Here is a 19975-nt window from a genome sequence, read left to right as displayed (position 1 = left end):
CTGCAATAAACTGTATGGGGTTGAAAGCGAATGCCATGAACAAGCAGTGGCCAGTGAGACAGGGTAATGAACTTGCTACCCTAGATGCCTCACTGAATCTATTAGCAGGCTCTATTTAACAACTGGATCTTCAGTGGGGTTGGACCCATCTAGGGCAGCTACTTTTCTCTGTGACCATAAAGCTATGTTAATCGGAAACACTAGATCTGACTGCACTTAGAATGAAATTTGCATATGTACCCCATAACTACTCTTTTTGCTAGTCTGCATGCACCCATAATCACCCAGAAAACTTTTTACCAAGCAGTCACTGAAGATACTGCACGAGGAAGGAGCAGAGTTTGACACTTGCAGACCAGGTGCCAGCTCATGCCAAGGTCTGTAGGCCTCACATAACGCTGATTAAGGTATAGCTGGAAACCATCTGGCTCAACTGTGTGTTAGCACTGATAAAACAGTCATTAAATTTATAGACGTGTTTGGACTTCGTGAAATGTTTGATGAGCTGCTGCATGCATTAATCTCACTTATAATATCTGTATAACATGTTATAAGGTAATATTTAAATGTTTTGCTCTGTAACTATAAAAGTGTTTGCTATGAAAATGGAAACTCTCACAGTCAGGAGGGAAGTAATACCAAGCGTGAAATACTAGTTTATCACAAGAGGGATCATTTCCTGCTCAACAAAGGAAGTCCTATAGACACTAGATGAACCAGTGTAGAAAATCAGTGGACAAAGGACTTTGTTTATTGCTCCCCACACACCCATGAAGAGGGGATCTGCGCAAACCATCCTATCAGTTTGACCTGGGGAAAGGGAATACAAATCCCTGTCAAGAAGAAATTATCCCTGTGCTGCTTGGACTTCAGGGAGAGGGCAAGACTTCTAAGCATAAGCAAGGGATCCCCAGCTGTTTAGCATAGGTTAGCCCTAAAGGTCATATAGAGCTTGCACATTACAGCTGCTTCTATTACATTTTGAAACCTAAGACTGTAACTCATTTGTGTGTATGGTTATCTGCTTTAATCTTGTAAATAACTCCCATTTTTTCCTTGTTAATAAACCTTTAGTTAATTATAGGATTGACTACAAACATTGTCTGGTGAGATATAGGGTGCTCTTGACCTGGGGTAAGTGACTGGTCCTTTGGGACTGTGAGTAAACTGAATATTATTGTGATATTTGGTATAAAAAGGGATCATCTATCACAAAGGCAGGTTTGCCTGGGCCTGTCTGGAACTCCAGGGTAAAGCTGTTGTGCTTGAGGAGTTCACGTTTGATACTTGGTTAGGTTACTGAAATCTAAATATAGAACACACCACCAGTTTGTGGTCTCTGCCTTGCTTCTTGGCAGTTTGCCCTGAGGTTGTCACTCAAGGTTGTTTGCAACTCCAGATAACTTGACACAGAGAATGGTGTCAAGAAGATAAATGTTTGCTGTTTTGCTACCATATTATGCAAAAATAAATCACTTTTTTAATTCCACTTCTGTTTATAGCCACTCAAATGCACACGGTTGCTAAAATTTACTGTAGCAGTAATTTCTTTAGCAGGACTTGGGTTTTCCTAGTCTTTGTGGGCCTTGCTGCCAATGAATTTATTTCATGGTTGTCCTTGATTTACGAGGCTTTTGGACTGCCACGTTTTTTTTTGGCAGGGTACAACCTATGTTCAACTCTGGTTGCTAGGTTTTCCCATAGAGTACATGCTGGACTAGAACAGATTTGCTAATAGAAATGTTTCTCCTGCTGACTTTACATTGACTCAGCAGGATCATTTTTTTTAAACTTAATTGAATAAGACTTTGCTTTTACAACGTCTTTCTGATGCAAAGGACATAATTAATCTCACAAATTGGAGTAAAGCTGAAGCCCGCTTACTGGAAAACAGTAACTGCTACTTCTACCAGTTACATCAGGCAATCTGCTCTGTAGTGGAATTGTTGTGGGTGACAGATGGTGGACAGAACGATATTAAGACATTCAAAAATGGTCTAAAGTGTTGTTCTACCATTCCTGCAGCTGTGCTCTGAGTACAGGCCTGTAAAAGATTTTAATCTTTGAAGCTGAGTTTGGGCTACTAGAAAATCAAACCAATGCCTATGTGGCTGTGTGAGAGGAGAAAAAAAAAACCTTTGGCTTAGCAGCTCTGATCTCTCCCCCTCTCCATGTTGACTGTAGGTAAGGTGAAGAGCAGCGGGCATGTCCACAATTGTGAAAAGAAAAGGAGTACTTGTGGCACCTTAGAGACTAACCAATTTATTTGAGCATGAGCTTTCGAAAGCTCATGCTCAAATAAATTGGTTAGTCTCTAAGGTGCCACAAGTACTCCTTTTCTTTTTGCGAATACAGACTAACACGGCTGTTACTCTGAATCCACAATTGTGGTTTATTTTCCCCCCTACGGACGGGAGGTCCTTCTCCTGCTCCCTCTGTCCAGCCAGGAGTGCCACCAGTAGGGTTGCCATCCCATCCAGGATTGTCCTGGAGTCTCCAAGAATTAAAGACTATGTCATGTGATGAAACCTCCAGGAACATACCCAGCCAAAGTTCGCACACTGGTCGCCACCCAGAGGCTCTTCCAGCGTGGGGTGTTGGCCTGGATCAACGCTGCGTACTAAACCCTACTCCTGTGCTTCTGGCTGTGCTGCCAGGCCTCAGCCTCTTTCCAAAGCACCGTGTGCAAGGGCCGTGGGCCGCTCAACGTGCTTCGGGCGACAGAGCACAGCGCCCTCAGCCCTGGTCTACACTAGGACTTTAGGTCGAATTTAGCAGCGTTAAATCGATTTAAACCTGCACCCGTCCACACAATGAAGCCCTTTATTTGGACTTAAAGGGCTCTTAAAATCGATTTCCTTACTCCACCCCTGACAAGTGGATTAGCGCTTAAATCGACGTTGCCGGCTCGAATTTGGGGTACTGTGGACACAATTCGATGGTATTGGCCTCCGGGAGCTATCCCAGAGTGCTCCATTCTGACCGCTCTGGACAGCGCTCTCAACTCAGATGCACTGGCCAGGTAGACAGGAAAAGAACCGCGAACTTTTGAATCTCATTTCCTGTTTGGCCAGCGTGGCAAGCTGCAGGTGACCATGCAGAGCTCATCAGCACAGGTGACCATGATGGAGTCCCAGAATCGCAAAAGAGCTCCAGCATGGACCGAACGGGAGGTACGGGATCTGATCGCTGTTTGGGGAGAGGAATCCGTGCTATCAGAACTCCATTCCAGTTTTCGAAATGCCAAAACCTTTCTGAAAATCTCCCAGGGCATGAAGGACAGAGGCCATAACAGGGACCCGAAGCAGTGCCGCGTGAAACTGAAGGAGCTGAGGCAAGCCTACCAGAAAACCAGAGGGGCGAACAGCCGCTCTGGGTCAGAGCCCCAAACATGCCGCTTCTATGATGAGCTGCATGCCATTTTAGGGGGTTCAGCCACCACTACCCCAGCCGTGTTGTTTGACTCCTTCAATGGAGATGGAGGCAATACGGAAGTAGGTTTTGGGGACGAAGAAGATGATGAGGAGGAGGTTGTAGATAGCTCACAGCAAGCAAGCGGAGAAACCGGTTTTCCCGACAGCCAGGAACTGTTTCTCACCCTAGACCTGGAGCCAGTACCCCCCGAACCCACCCAAGGCTGCCTCCTGGACTCAGCAGGCGGAGAAGGGACCTCTGGTGAGTGTACCTTTTAAAATGCTATACATGGTTTAAAAGCAAGCATGTGAAAGGATTACTTTGCCCTGGCATTTGTGGTTCTGCCTTTGCAAAAGGTTTCTGGGGAGGGCAGCCTTATTTCGTCCTTCATGGTAGGACACTTTACCACTCCAGGCCAGCAACATGTACTGGGGAATCACTGTAGAACAAAGCATTGCAGTGTATGTTTGCTGGCATTCAACCAAAATCCGTTCATGCGGTGGGAGGAGGCAAAATGCGACCTTGTAACGAAAGCACATGTGCTATGTATGTAATGTTAACAGCAAGGTTTACCCTGAAAGAGTGTAGCGACTGTTTTATAAAATGTGTCTTTTTAAATACCGCTGTCCCTTTTTTTTTTCTCCACCAGCTGCATGTGTTTCAATGATCACAGGATCTTCTCCTTCCCAGAGGCTAGTGAAGCTTAGAAAGAAAAAAAAACGCACTCGCGATGAAATGTTCTCCGAGCTCATGCTGTCCTCCCACACTGACAGAGCACAGACGAATGCGTGGAGGCAAATAATGTCAGAGTGCAGGAAAGCACAAAATGACCGGGAGGAGAGGTGGAGGGCTGAAGAGAGTAAGTGGCGGGCTGAAGACAGGGCTGAAGCTCAAAGGTGGCGGCAGCGTGATGAGAGGAGGCAGGATTCAATGCTGAGGCTGCTGCAGGACCAAACCAGTATGCTCCAGTGTATGGTTGAGCTGCAGCAAAGGCAGCTGGAGCACAGACTGCCACTGCAGCCCCTCTGTAACCAACCGCCCAAGTTCCATAGCCTCCACACCCAGACTCCCAAGAACGCGGTGGGGGGGCCTCCGGCCAACCAGCCACTCCACCACAGAGGATTGCCCAAAAAAAAGAAGGCTGTCATTCAATAAATTTTAAAGTTGTAAACTTTTAAAGTGCTGTGCTTAAAGTGCTGTGTGGCATTTTCCTTCCCTCCTCCACCACCCCTCCTGGGATACCTTGGTAGTCATCCCCCTATTTGTGTGATGAATGAATAACGAATGCATGAATGTGAAGCAACAATGACTTTATTGGCTCTGCAAGCAATGATTAAAGGGAGGAGGGGAGGGTGGTTAGCTTACAGGGAAGTAGAGTGAACCAAGGGGCGGGGGGGTTCATCAAGGAGAAACAAACAGAACTTTCACACCGTAGCCTGGCCAGTCATGAAACTGTTTTTCAAAGCTTCTCTGATGCGTACCGCGCCCTCCTGTGCTCTTCTAACCGCCCTGGTGTCTGGCTGCGCGTAACCAGCAGCCAGGCAATTTGCCTCAACCTCCCACCCCGCCATAAACGTCTCCCCCTTACTCTCACAGATATTGTGGAGCACACAGCAAGCAGTAATAACAGTGGGAATATTGGTTTCGCTGAGGTCTAAGCGAGTCAGTAAACTGCGCCAGCGCGCCTTTAAACGTCCAAATGCACATTCTACCACCATTCTGCACTTGCTCAGCCTGTAGTTGAACAGCTCCTGACCACTGTCCAGGCTGCCTGTGTATGGCTTCATGAGCCATGGCATTAAGGGGTAGGCTGGGTCCCCAAGGATACATATAGGCATTTCAACATCCCCAACAGTTATTTTCTGGTCTGGGAATAAAGTCCCTTCCTGCAGCTTTTGAAACAGACCAGAGTTCCTGAAGATGCGAGCATCATGCACCTTGCCCGGCCATCCCACGTTGATGTTGGTGAAACGTCCCTTGTGATCCACCAGAGCTTGCAGCACTATCGAAAAGTACCCCTTGCGGTTTATGTACTCGGCGGCTTGGTGCTCCGGTGCCAAGATAGGGATATGGGTTCCGTCTATAGCCCCACCACAGTTAGGGAATCCCATTGCAGCAAAGCCATCCACTATGACCTGCACATTTCCCAGGGTCACTACCCTTGATATCAGCAGATCTTTGATTGCGTGGGCTACTTGCATCACAGCAGCCCCCACAGTAGATTTGCCCACTCCAAATTGATTCCCAACTGACCGGTAGCTGTCTGGCGTTGCAAGCTTCCACAGGGCTATCGCCACTCGCTTCTCAACTGTGAGGGCTGCTCTCATCTTGGTATTCATGCGCTTCAGGGCAGGGGAAAGCAAGTCACAAAGTTCCATGAAAGTGCCCTTACGCATGCGAAAGTTTCGTAGCCACTGGGAATCGTCCCAGACCTGCAACACTATGCGGTCCCACCAGTCTGTGCTTGTTTCCCGAGCCCAGAATCGGCGTTCCACAGTATGAACCTGCCCCATTAGCACCATGATGCATGCATTGTCAGGGCCCATGCTTTCAGAGAAATCTGTGTCCATGTCCTGATCACTCACGGGACTGCGCTGACGTCGCCTCCTCGCCCGGTATCGCGTTGCCATGTTCTGGTGCTGCATATACTGCTGGATAATGCGTGTGGTGGTTAATGTGCTCCTAATTGCCAAAGTGAGCTGAGCGGGCTCCATGCTTGCCGTGGTATGGCGTCCGCACAGAAAAAAGGCGCGGAACGATTGTCTGCCGTTGCTCTGACGGAGGGAGGGGCGACTGACGACACGGCTTACAGGGTTGGCTTCAGGGAGCTAAAATCAACAAAGGGGGTGCCTGTACATCAAGGAGTATTTCAGGCAGGACTTCACGGAGGGTTCCAATAAGAAATGGTGCACCTAAGTTATCGTTGTTATTGGAACAAGGAGGTTAGCCTGGCCTCTGATTGATACATGGCTAGATTTACCTCGCTGCACCTTCTCTGTGAGTGACTGCAGTGTGACCTAGAGGAATGAGTCCCCTAGACAGGGGAGGAGGCAAATGAGTACAAAACAAATCTGGTCTATTTCTTGTTTTGACCCACTCCATCTATCTTTTACATCTTTGGCTGGCAGCAGACGGTGCAGAAGGACTGCATGCCATCCACATCTCATGGCTGCTTGGCAGAAGATGGTACAGTACGACTGCTAGCCATCCCCATCTCTTGCCTGCCTGGCAGAAGATGGTGCAATACGACTGCTAGCAATCCTCATCTCTTGCCTGCCTGGCAGAAGATGGTACAGTACGACTGCTAGCAGTCCGTATCGCCTGCCCGCTCACCATAAGACGGTTCAATAGGACTGACTGCAGGACTAAAGAGAATGACCTGGTCAAGTCACTCCAAATTTAGTCCCTGCGCCCATGTCTGCCCAGGCGCTCCCAGCCGACGTGGCCAGGAGCACCTCAGACACGATGAGGACGACTACCAGTCGTATTGCACCGTCTGCTGCCAGAAAGCAATGGGTTGCTGCTACTGTGCAGCAAAGCCGTACCGCGTCTGCCAGCACCCAGGAGACATAGGGTGACGGTTACCTGAGCGGGCTCTATGCTTGCTGTGGTATGGCGTCTGCACAGGTAACTCAGGAAAAAAGGCACAAAATGATTGTCTGCCCTTGCTTTCACGGGGGGAGGGAGGGAACGGGGGGCTGACGATATGTACCCAGAACCACCCGCGACAATGTTTTAGCCCCATCAGACATTGGGATCTCAACCCAGAATTCCAATGGGCAGCGGAGACTGCGGGAACTGTGGGATAGCTACCCACAGTGCAACGCTCCGGAAGTCGACGCTTGCCTCGGTACTGTGGAAGCGCTCCGCCGAGTTAATGCACTTAGAGCATTTTCTGTGGGGGGACACACACTCGAATTTATAAAACCGATTTCTAAAAAACCGACTTCTATAAATTCGACCTTATTCCGTAGTGTAGACATACCCTCAGCCACCTGCGGGGGTCGGTTTAGGTAGCTGGCCGCTTTACCGCCTAGGCGCGCCACTGAGATTAGGCGCCAGGCTCAGCGTCTTCCCGGCGCCCGGGGGGAGACATTCTGGTACCCACGCTGATTGCCTGGCCCAGGGCAGGCCGGCTGCTCCCAGCTCGGGCCACTCCAGGGCTCAGAGCTGAGAAGGCCCAGGCGAGGGAGGGCCGCCCCCGCACTGAGCGCGAGGGTGCTGGTTTCTGGGCCCGGGCTCTGAGGAGCGGCGCAAGCTGCCGCCGCGCGCTGCTCGGGGGGCCGGGCTCAGGCCCCGCCGCGGTGAGCGCCGGGCCCGCTCGGTCTCGGGGGCTCGCGGCGAGGCGCGGGCTGGGATTGGAAGCGGGGTCCCGCTCCAGCGGGAGCGCTCGGCACACGTGCGCCGGGGCGGGGCGGGGCCGGGCTCTGAGCCCGCCCGGCCCCGTCCCCGAGCAGAGCCCTGAATGAAAACCGTGTCTTGGCTGAGTCGGCTCCCCACCGGCCCCTCCTGGCGCAGGGCTGGATGCAAGCGAGTTACCCACTCACGTGCGGCGCTGATCCCGCCGGCTCCGCCGCCCTCCCCCGGGCGGGGCTGGCGTTTCCCCCCGCTCAGGAGCGCCTTTCGATGGCATTAATCCGGAGCAGTGATCAGGCGCTTCCTGGAACACGTCTCCGGGGGCAGATAATCCCGGGCCAAGCTGTCCCTAGAGGAGATTGCCTCGCTCGGGGGCAGGATCAACCGGCTGCCGCGGATCAGCGGGGTCACTTCTGAGCGGGCGAGTCTCCCAGCCATGAGGGGCTGCTGGGGGAGCAGCGAGCTCACTCCCGCTAAGCGGTTTATCTCCCGGCAGATGTTGTCAGGCTCCCAGCCAGCGCCGATCATTGGCGGAGGGAGAGGCCGAGAGGCCCGGGGAACGGGAAACACCTCTCGCTCGGGGGGAAGAGGAGGGGGCTTGCACTGGTGACGGGCACCCTCCGCCTTGCACCATGCGGCGGGAGTGAAGAGTTGCACGGCGGCGTCTCGCCTCAGCAGGGGAGCTCCGGACCCCAGCTGAGGGGAGCTTGGCGGCTGGAGTGGAGAGAGTTTGACCCCGATCGCCCCCTTTTCCTCTCACACCCTCTGCTGTTTTCGCTGCCAGGCTGGGGCAGCGCTTGCCGGTGGTCTAGGGGGAGATGGCGAAAATCAGGGTGTCTTACGAGTACACAGAAGCCGAAGACAAAAGCATCCGGCTCGGCTTGTTCCTGATCGTCTCCGGCATCGTGTCGCTCTTCATCCTGGGTTTCTGCTGGCTCAACCCCGCTTTGCAGGATTTGCAAGGTAAAGCTGCTAACTGCACGGTGCTCTCGGTGCAACAGATCGGGGAGATGTTTGAATGCACGTTCACGTGTGGCACGGATTGCAAGGGCACCTCGCTGTACCCCTGCCTCCAGATCTACGTCAACAACTCGGAGTCCAACTCCAGGGCGCTGCTGCACCAGGACGAGCACCAGCTCATCACCAACCCGAAGGTAAACTTGCGCCAGGGAGAGAAGGGCAGGGGGAGGCCCCGGGGCGCCTGTAACGTCCCAGCTGCGGAGACGGAGAAGCCAGCCCGTGCTTTGGGGTTTGGCTCCGAATCCTGGGGATGGGGGGTGGGGAACTCACGGGTACTGGATCTAATGGCCTGAATAGCAAAAGCAGATCAGCCACTCGCGTCCTATTGCCCCCTCTTTGCTCCGGCTGTGCCGCCGCCTGTTGCTAGAGCCCTGCGCTGTCAGTATCTAACTGAGGCGCTGCAGCCTTTGGAGCCCCTCCTCCCCGCCTCCCGTAGGACAGCAAAGTTTTACCTCCAGAGTTAACTTTCTTTCCTGGATAAGCTCTTCACCCGGTCTCTGGCCGCTCCTCTTCCCCGCCCCGGCATGGACGCACCTGCTCACAGGTTCCTTGAAAGGGATCACAGGTCTAATAAGAAGAAGAGCCTGGAGTTTTTCCCCGCTTAATGTTAATCGTGTCCAGTAAAAGAGCCAACAATTGATGGGAGCTTGAAGCCGCGGAATCCATCAGGCTGCGGAGATAGCAACGCCAAGCTTGTGGTTGAGACCCGATCTACCAGGACCTCCACACTCGGCCAGAGAGAAACACGATCTTCATGCTTTTGCTTAAAGTTTGTGTCTCTTACATTTGGTTCCTGCTTGAAAGTTCCTGATTTAGATTAGCTGGCAGGGTATATTGTGTTGTGATTCATAGCTGTGTCTCAAAGCTACAAATCTCCAACGCATTGTTGTGCATAAGAATACCATTGTGGATGAACAAGGGAGTGCCGAATATTCAGGGGGGATATAGTTACAGGCATATGTGAATGGGTACACAACACTGAGAATGGAAGCCTGGAAGTTAAATTAAAAATGTAGAACACCTACACAAGGAACGAAGGTGGTGCATGAAGAGTTAAGTACATACGAGAGAGAGTGAATGAAGTCTGCCTACTGAAAGTCTACACCGTGTCAGTTACAAAACAAAACAAAAGTTTTACCTCCGTGCTAACGAGCATTTAGGATACTGGATTCAGCTATATATCAAGGGAAACGTAAGAAATCTTGAAGAAAATCTGGAAAATGTCACATCCATGAGCATGAAATTAGGGAACTCTGTCGATATTCTTTTTATGTTTCTCTTCATAATGTGGCTTAATCTAGATCAGTCGTTCCCAAACTTTTGTTCGGCAGCTTGTGCAGGGAAAGCCCCTGGCGGGCCGGGCTGGTTTGTTTACGGCCCGTCAGCAGGTTCGGCCGATCGCGGCTCCCAGTGGCCTCGGTTCGCAGCTCCAGGCCAATGGGGGCTACTGGAAGCGGGGACATAGCTTCCAGCAGCCCCCATTCGCCTGGAGCCGCGAACCGCGGCCGCTGGGAGTCGAGATCAGCCAAACCTGCGGAGGCGGCAGGTAAACAAGCCGGCCCCGCCCGCCAGGGGCTTTCCCTGCACAAGCGGCGGAACAAAAGTTTGGGAACCACTGATCTAGAGTTTTGTAATATGTACAAGCTGGGATACTTTCGGCAATCAACCTGTCTCCTGTATCTCTTGGAGCAAACACAAGAAGTCATGCTTGACTACTCTTCTTAAGCAATGGCCAAAAGATTAGAATGTCTGACGCACTCTGCAAAGGACATCTACTTCCTGCGTTCAAGAATTCTTCAGACAAGGAGAGCTGCAACCGATTTGAAATTTCTGGAAACACCATTGATGAACTAACGTTGATATAATATAGTACTGCCATAAGTAAGTACCTCATTTTCTCAGTACTAAATTAGTTGCAGATAGAAGCTTTGAGGAACTAACCTGAATGAAAGATACAAGAAATTATGCAGAGAAGATTCAGGAGACTAAAGATTTATTACACTTGTACCACATGGACAGTATTCTGGGAGCTCCATTTAGGGATCCAAAGTTACGATTTGAGTTAAGTGAACATTAATAGAATTCAAGTTTGTTCTGCAATAATGGTCTCTGCATCAGCTAGGAAAACTCACTGAAGCCACAGTATTCATTTTAGAAGTGGTTACGCACCATTACTTGGAAAAAGTGTGTGTTTTCCTGACATTGCTATGGATCCAGGTGTGTGTTTGAGAGAGGAAGATTTTAAAATGTCTAAAACACCTACTTGGATTCTTTCATCTTCCAGACGGATTCTAGGACAGCACCATGGTAGATCTCAGCACTGCTGGCTTGGTGCAGCTAATCAGAAAATAGGAAATATACAGGAAAACTATGTTTTAGTTAATCTATTACTTTTTAGTGGTAAATGGGTTTAGGCAATTTTTGCTTGTATGTTCATAAATAACTTGAGCTTTTATGTCAAATTTGAACAAAATTATAAAAATGAGCTTCTGCTATGCCTAACATCACAATTATCAATTATTATTGCTCTTATGTATGTATTTTTACAGTGCCCAAAACTGCAAGGTAGTTTACAGAACAGGATCATTAGCATCTTCCCTCAAAGAGCTTATGTTTTATTTAAGACAGCAGAAAGTGTTGTTTTTAAGCCAGCATTCCTCAGCACTGTTTGCATTCTAAATATTGCAGCAGAGAACTTGAAAGTGAAACTGACTGAATCAAAATGTAATTGCTGTTTAATATTTCACTCTTTTCAATTTAGTAAACTAAGATGTTGAGGTACTGTTTAGATAAAATGGGGAAGGAAATTTGTTTGAAATGTGATTTGGCATTGACCCTTCAATTTTTTGTAGGTTTTTTTTTTTGTTTGTTTTTTAAAGCACCTCTTAATGAGTAAGTCAACTTTCCAGCATTCTGATTGGCTGGAGGAAATTTTGTTCAGTATAATGTATATTTACAAAAAGAAGAAAGTTCCTGAAAATCTGACAGAATTAGTTTGCTAAAAGAATGAGAAGTTAAAGTGCAGAAAACTTCTAAGGGCTTTAATAAAACTTGTGATATGGCTCAGCACAAAAGAGTAAACTAGGATCGCAGTAGGGATAGTACAAGGGTGAACTACTTCAGTGGATGAAGAGCTTGAGAGAGATTGACTTGTTGGGTAGCCTTAGAAATTCTTTCTTGGTCTTTCTCTATTTAATAAATGGGAACAGTAATATTTAATTAGCTCAGAGGAGTGTTGTGAAGATTAGTTAATGTTCATTCAGAGCTCGCAAGATAAAATCATTACTAATCATCCTAGGACAATGATGGAGGGAAGTAATTTGGAGGAAGGTATTAGAACACTCATGTTTAGTGCCAGTTTTTGTTTGTGCCCTGAAAGCAGAAACGTGTACTATGGTCTTTTTATTTTTTCCCCCGAGACCAAATTTATAAGCAAGGAGAAAGAGGTGGGGAGGGGGCAGAAGTCAGTATTAGGAAATGTAGGGCACTAAAATTTAATAGGAATTGGATGAAGGTGTAGGAAAGGAAAGTAGCTTATTGCTATGGGCTTGATCCTGTACCCATTGAAGTCACGGCTAAAGCTCCCATTGACTTCAGTGGGGCAGGATAACACTGTATATCATGGAGTGAGACATTAAACCATAAGCTTCTTGCAGTCCCACCAGGCTGGTTTATAGACTGACACACATTTTGTTTAGAATAGACATTGGTGTGAGTCATTTGGCAAGGAACAAAGATGTACCACATGTACCTCAAACTGTTCCAACCAACCTGCTTCATCGCAGCTCCCTTTTCAGTAGGGATGTTGGTGGTCAGTAGAGCTGTGTGAATATAGGATATTTTTGGTTCACTGTCATTTCTGAAAAATAAAAAATTTCAGTTTCCAGGAGAACTGAAAACCATTTTTTTCAAAATTTGTGGTGAATCATACATTTGAAAGAAAATTAGTTTGGGTTGAACAAAAGGTTTTGTTTAGTTTTTGAGCAATCTTTAATGTTTTTAATCTTTAATGTTTTTAATTAAACAATTTCTAGACAAAATAACTTTGAATAATAAAACTAAAACGTTTCATTTTGAAATGCTTGAAATTTCAAATGGGGGGGAGGTTTTGTTGTTTTTGTTTTGTTTTTTACCAAAACAATGTGGCAAAATCAACATGAACTTTTTGAAATGTGTGACTGTCACCAAATCCGTTTTTTTCACGCAAAAAAAAAAAGTTCAGGTTGAAAAATTTCACCCAGCTCTAGCTGTCAGTAACAGGACGTGCAAAAGAAGGACCTAGGAAAAAACTCTGAGTTAAATGTAGGCCCTACCAAATTCACAGTTCATTTTGGTCAATTTCACAGTCATAGGATTTTAAAAATCGTAAATTTCATGATTTCAGCTACTTAAATCTGAAATTGCATGGTGTTGTAATTGTAGGGGTCCTGACCGAAAAAGGAGCTGAGGGGTGTCACAAGGTCCTTGTAGGGGGGTTGCGATACTGCTTCCCTTACTTTTGTGCTGCTGCTGGTGGCGGCGCTGCCTTCAGAGCTGGGGGCAGCGGAAGGCAGAGCTGCTGCCTGTGGAGCTGGGTCCTCAGTCAGCAACCACCACTCTGCATTGCTGCCTTCAGAGCTGGGCAGCCGGAGAAGTAAGTGTAGGGTGGCATGGTATGGTATAGCCACCCTTACTTCTGCGCTGCTCCTGGTGGGACGCTGTCTTCAGAGCTGGACGCCTGGCCAACAGCCACTGCTCTCCAGCCGCCCAGCTCTGAAGGCAGTGCATAAGTAACCCTGGGACACCCCCCCCCCCCAACACACACAACTCTCTTTTGGGTTATTAAGTTGATAAATGCTGGTCCCCCCGTGAAATCTGTATAGTATAGGGTAAAAGCACACAAAAGACCAGATTTCACTGTGGGAGACCAGATTTCACGGTCTGTGATGCATTTTTCATGGCCGTGAATTTGGTAGGGCCCTAGTTATATTACATTGCAGAACACTGACTTTGCTCAGGTGTCCACAAAGGACAGCATTTTCCAGGCCCCTTTACTTGAGATGCTTTTTGGATGTTACCCATTGGATAAGCAGCCCCCAAAAGGGAAAAAAGGCTTGATCCAAAGCCCCAGCAAGCAGAGGTTGCTTTCATATTACAGCTACTGTTGAAATCAGAAGAGGCAATCCAACTGGAACTCTCATCTTAGTCCGGGGGTGGGCAAACTTTTTGGCCTGAGGGCCACATCTGGGTATGGAAATTGTATGGCAGGCCCTGAGTGCTCACAAAATTGGGGGTTGCAGGCTCCGACTGGGGATGCGGGCTCTGGGATGGGGTTGGGTCAGGAGGTTGGGGCGCGGGAAGGGGGTCAGAGGTGCAGGCTCTGGCCAGGTGGCTCTGTGCGCTGCCCTGTCTGCAGGCAGCGCCCCTGCAGCTCCCATTAGCTGTGGTTCCCAGCCAATGGGAGCGCAGGGGTGGCGCTTGGGGTGGGGGCAGCGTGCGGAGCCTCCTGGCTGCCCCTACGCATAGGAGCCGGAGGGGGAACATGCCACTGCTTCCGGAAGCCCCGGCACACGCGGAGTGGGGCATGCCCCCAACCCCGCTCCCCAGCAGGAGCTTGAGGGCTGGATTAAAACATCTGAAGGGCCGGACTTGGCCCCTGGGCCGTAGTTTGCCCACCCCTGTCTTAGTCTATCAGTGCACTGATTTGTTAACTTTTGGTAAGACCCTCTTTTTCCTCTGCTCTCCAAGGCTGTTGAGGAGGTGGTTGGCTGAGGTGGTATGTTGATGGGCAACCCATTATTTGGTTGGTGATTTTTAGTTTATGGGGATAGACAGGCAGAACATTGTATGGGCACCTATAGGTGTAGTTTAGAAACTTGAAGAAGCAAATAAATATCCATCTACATATTTGCTGTTACAAGTTTTTAACTAATATTGTCATTAGTTTTCCTTAACAATTGTGTCGCATCTTAAGCTTCCTTAGTCTCTTATTGTGGCATATAGGCTGCTGCTGATTGACGGTAATTTACTAGATGGGACTGTAAGAGTAGAACGTATATATTTATCATAAGTAAATTCTCTAGTAATTTAATTAAACTAAACTTAAGGTATAGAAGGAAATGCACTTCAATTATTTTACCTACTTTTAGAAACTCCTGTCAAAAACCAAAACAAACAAAAACCTGAGTTTTTGTCTGGCATAATAGTTTACTTTAAAAGCATAGGCGTGTGCACGGGGTGTGCCCAGGCGCACCCTAATCAAGGCCGCCCCAAGTGCAAAAAAAAAAAAAAGGCAGCCGGACTGCTGGAGATGGGGGGCGGGGGAGTCTGGGGTAGGGTGGGCCCTGGCCCGGCTTCTCTTTTCCACCCCTGCTCTCCCCTGCGGGGGCAGCAGCTTGGTGGTGCTGCGCGCCCCAGGCTCTGTCCTGCTGCTCCGGCAGCCAAGCTCCTGCTTCTTCCCCCAGCGTGCTGCGTACTCGCCCCTCCTCCTCTCACTCTATACCTGCCCCCAATCAGCTGTGTGTGGGGGCGGGAGGGGAGAGAGAGAGGAGGAAGTGGAGAAGAGGTGGGGGCAGGGCCTTGGGAAAGGCGGTGGAATCGGGGTATACCCTCTCCAGCCCCCTGCTGTGAACCGCTCAGGGCAGAGGACTGGGAGCAACCCCCACAACAGCCCTCTGCCCTGACTCCTGCATCCCACAACCCCAGCTCTGACTCCTGCACCCCCTCACACACTCCAGCCCTCTGCCCTGACTCCTGCACCCCCCACAACCCCAGCCCTGACTCCTACACCTCCACACATACCCAGCCCCCCCCCACACCCCATGCCTTGACTCCTGCACCCCCCACAAACCCAGCTCTGACTCCTGCACCTCCACACATACCCAGCCCCCCACATCCACACCCTGAGCAGCACACGGGGAGCTCCTGTGCCCTCCTGCCCACATATCCACCTGCACCCCTCGCACCAAATGGGAGCTGCCTCAGGTAAGTGCTCCACACCCCAACCTCCTGCCCCAACCCTGAGCCCCCTCCCTCATTCTAGCTCCTGGCCAGACCCTTCACCCCAACCCCCAGCCTGCTCCTGCACCCTAACTCCCTCCCAGACCCTGCATCCCCAGCCCTGTACTCAGTGCACCCCCTCCCTCAGCTCGGTGCAGAGAGAGACAGACAGAATGGGCTAGAACCAGGGAGAAGGTAGGTACCCACTTTATGTGGGCAGGAGTGGGGGGATCCTGTTTACCCCTTCCCTAGCCCTGCTGCACTTGCAGTTTACCCCCAGCCCCTCCCTTGCTCCACGGACCAACCCTAGCTCCCGCCCCACTGTGCTTTTGCCCCCAGCCCCTGCCTTGCTCCAGTCAGCAGGGACTAATCCTCCCCCCATGCCCCATTGTGCTCCCCTGGCCCCTGCCTCACTCCAGCTGGTGACCAATTCCCCCCATGCCCCACTGTGCTCTTGCCCCTGGCCCCTGCCTCCCTCCAGCTGGGGACCAATCCTTTCCCCCGTCTGTAGTATGAGACAATATATTAATGTAATGTTTAAGAAAAGTTTTGTAAATGAGTTCTAATAGTTCATGGTTTAGGGACCCAATCTTATGGGGTTCCACAGGCTTCTGTATAGATTATTTAGGTTAATCTTTCTATCTACCCAGTGGGACTCAGTGCTCAGTCTAGAAGATACAACTGCACAACTAGGAATTTCTGATGGTATTATGTTGTATTATGCAATAAGCACCCAATTGCGTAATATAGATGTTGTAGAAATGTATAGAAAGCCCACGTTCAGTCGCAGCATGCATCCCCACTACTGCAGCGCCACTTTACCATTGGTCCTCCCCTCGCCCTCTGACTACTATTCTAGAAAATTCTTTGACCTATATAAGCGGCCACGTGAGGCATGCCCAGCACAGTGTCTACAGTGTTTGTAATCTTTGTCGCGTGTACTCTACTGAAATAACTTAAAGCCACGGGCTTGTTATGCTTTAATTCAATGATATGATACCCCCTTTTAATTTTAAAATATGGATCGGTTTGTTGTTAATATAAGAAAAGGAGCAGACAAATTGAATTATAACGAATGTGCTGATAGTAGTGCAAATACCTCGGACTCCTCGGTTAAGAACTTACATGAAGATAATGCCGCCATCAGTTCCAGTGTGTGCAATAAACTGAGTAATGACCAACAGAAACAGACTTTGTCTCTTAGTTCAGGTCAGTGTAGTTGCTATTCAAAGCCATCAAACATTCCATCTGACGAGCCGGTCTGTGATATTCCAAAAAATAGATTAGAACGCCAGTCTTGATTATCTAAAGGTCCTTATCAGCCTAGATTGAGTATGTTTCCTAGAAGTAAAATAGGGAATAAACAAAGAAGTTTTTAGTCCGATTGGTATGAAAAGTATAGGTGGTTAGAATATAGCCCATCAAAGAACGCAGCATTTTGCTTTTACTGCCGTTTCCTCTCCTCTAATGATGCAGCAAACAAAGGTCACACTGATCCAGCATTCATTGATAAGGGATTCAGAAACTGGCATAGGGCTAATGAATGTTTTAAAAACAAACCGCCAACTGTCAAAAAATCATGTGTTGAGCTGTTCTTCATGGTCAAGTTTTAATGAGGGGAAACCTATTGTTGGATGAGAGCAAGCAGGCTTATCTGTCTAAACAAGAAGAAGAACTGTGCCATAACCGAAGTGTAATGGAGCGACTGATTGACATTGTTCTGTGTTGGGCAAACGGTAGGAGACCATTCAGGGGTCACAATGAAAAAGCTGACAGTTTTGAGAAAGGTTTATTTCTAAATCTTGTCAATATGCTCCAAAAATATGATCCCATAATGGCAAAGCATGTGCAACAATCTCCTCGAAACGCTACCTATCAGAGTAATCGCATCCAAAGTGATTTAATTGTAGCCTTGCACAACGTTGTGCAACAAAAGATTGTGTCTTCACTAAATGGAAAAATGGTCTCAATAATTGCTGACGACACTACTGAATGTGGACACCATGAACCGATGTCCATTGTGGTGCGGTATTTGGACAATGAAAAACATAGTCCAGTTGAACATTTTGTGTCTGTTCAGACTGTTAACAGTTGATGCTCAGTCTCTTTTTGGCCAGTTAAATGACATCCTTGGCATTCTTAAAATTGACTGGTCATCAGTGATGTCTGTCTGTTTTGATGGCACATCTACTATGTCTGGACGTACTGTGGGAGTTCAAATGAAATGTGAAGAAAGAAACAGTGAAATATACTCTATGTACACTGCTATGCGCATTGTTTGAACCTCATCCTAGAAGATGCATGCACTGCAAGTAAACAAAACAGAACTGTCTTTGATTTTTTTTCATGTTATTCAGACTCTCTTTATGCCCTCATGGAGGGGAGTCCTGTGCGACATGCCGTAATGGAGAAGATTTCACAAGAAGTAGGATTCCAGTTGAAGACTTTGAAGTCCCTGTCAAACACAAGATGGGCATGCAGAGCAGAAGCAGTGGCTGCTGTAAAACAAAACTACTCCATTTTACAAGCTTTACAAGAGATTATTGAAACAACTCGCCTTGCTGACGCTAAAATAAAAGCCAGGGGCTTTATCCATGAACTAAATTCATTCAGGTTCATCTTTGCCCTTCACATGATGCACCTTATTCTCCAGATGGTGGTAAAAGTGAGTAAGGCTCTTCAAGCTCCAGATCTCAACTTACTTACTGCAATGACAGGGGTGAAAAGCTTGTGTAACTCTTTGGCTGTGATGAGAAGTGGCCCAGAATATTTTCAATCTATTTTCAATGACGGTGTGAAAATGTGTGTAGAGAATGATATATCGATTCCTCCAGTTAAGAAGAGAGAAACGTCCACTTGTATTGATGATGCATTTGAGTCCCAGCATCACTTTGATACAAAAGAGGAGCAGGAGAGAATAACTTCATTTTCCCCACTCCTAGACTCCAAATCACTGGTCAATGCCGGTAATCATGAACAAGGGGACTTGTAAAATTGTGACTGCAATGGAAAAACTGTTGAGCTTAGACATTGGCATGGACAATATGAGAATCATTGCCAACAAATTTAAAGTATCCTTGGATGAGCTGGAACCTGAAGTCGGATTGCTTCAGGGTTATGACGGATCTGTTCCTAAAGGTAGCACTACGAACACCACCAGCGAGTGGTTTGATTGGCTAAAGGAATCGGATCGGTCTTCCATGTTCCAGAACTTTAACAAATCTATTCAATGCTTTGCAGTCTTACCTGTTACAAGCTGTTCACATGAAAGAGCCTTTTCGAAACTAGCACAGTTAAAAAACAAACTAAGAAGTACAATGTTCCAGCAGCGCCTCGAATCACTCATGATTTTGTACATTGAACAAGAATTGGCTTCGTCAGTTAATTACAATGATGTGATTGAAGAATTTAAGTCCATAACACCTGGTGAGCAACGTCTCATTCTCTAGGACAGAAAGATGAAGAAACCTTACTCTGTTTTAGTCAATTTGAGTTAGCTCATTATCTGGTTAAAGATAAAGATCATGAAAATTGACTGTATCTTTGTATACGCCTGGTTATCACTACAGCAAACATTTGGTATTTTGTGTCTCATTTTTTAAGTAAAGTTTAGTTGTTAATTTAAAAAACATTAAGTTTTTAGTTAAGTTTTAGTTTCTTTAGTTTGTTTGATGAATTCAAATAATGTCCTTTATGATTGAGTATTCAATAAATGTTCACCTTAAAAATAAGTAAATAAATAAAATTCCCTGGGTGCACACCCTAATGCAATGTGCTGTGCACGCCTATGTTTAAAAGTAGTGACATGTAGTGACACATGGTTTGTGTCCATAGCAGATTTTTTTTTTTTTTTTAAGTTTAGTGTCTTTGTCTTGGGACAATAGTGTTCTTTTTAGTGTTCTGTCATCAAATCTCATAGGCTTTTAAAAGCTTTCCGAATGTTGTGCTAATATAGAATAGCCATATTAACAGATTATAATTGTGGTTTAGTTTAATGATTTTAGTCAAGAATATTTTATGAATGAACAATCGGCCAACTGTCTTAACCCCAAATGTTTTTATCAAAGTTATGGCTTGTAGCAGTAGACACCCACTATGTTTATCGTCTTATTAACCATAGCAAAAATCCTGAACAACTTGTTTTTAATGGTCTTTATTAAAAGACCTTTTATTTTCCATACCCTGGTTTAATTATTCACTAGGATAT

At 47.6% G+C, this 19975-nt stretch overlaps 1 protein-coding gene across 1 annotated transcript in view; it reads left to right on the top strand.

Annotated features, from left to right (window-relative positions):
* Window positions 1-7906: 7906 nt before the first annotated feature.
* The window catches only part of KCNMB4 (potassium calcium-activated channel subfamily M regulatory beta subunit 4), a 36570-nt gene continuing 24501 nt past the window's right edge, over window positions 7907-19975 (top strand). The window contains exon 1 of the mRNA XM_048835791.2: window positions 7907-8924. Within this exon, the coding sequence (XP_048691748.1) occupies window positions 8589-8924 (336 nt within the window). The 5' untranslated portion in view covers window positions 7907-8588. The remainder of the gene's footprint in view (window positions 8925-19975) is intronic.

The sequence above is a fragment of the Caretta caretta genome, chromosome 1 (genome assembly GCF_965140235.1).
Source record: "Caretta caretta isolate rCarCar2 chromosome 1, rCarCar1.hap1, whole genome shotgun sequence".
NCBI lineage: Eukaryota > Metazoa > Chordata > Testudines > Cheloniidae > Caretta > Caretta caretta.
The sequence above is the reverse complement of the archived record's forward strand: the minus strand, read 5'-3'. Positions and strand labels throughout refer to the sequence as shown.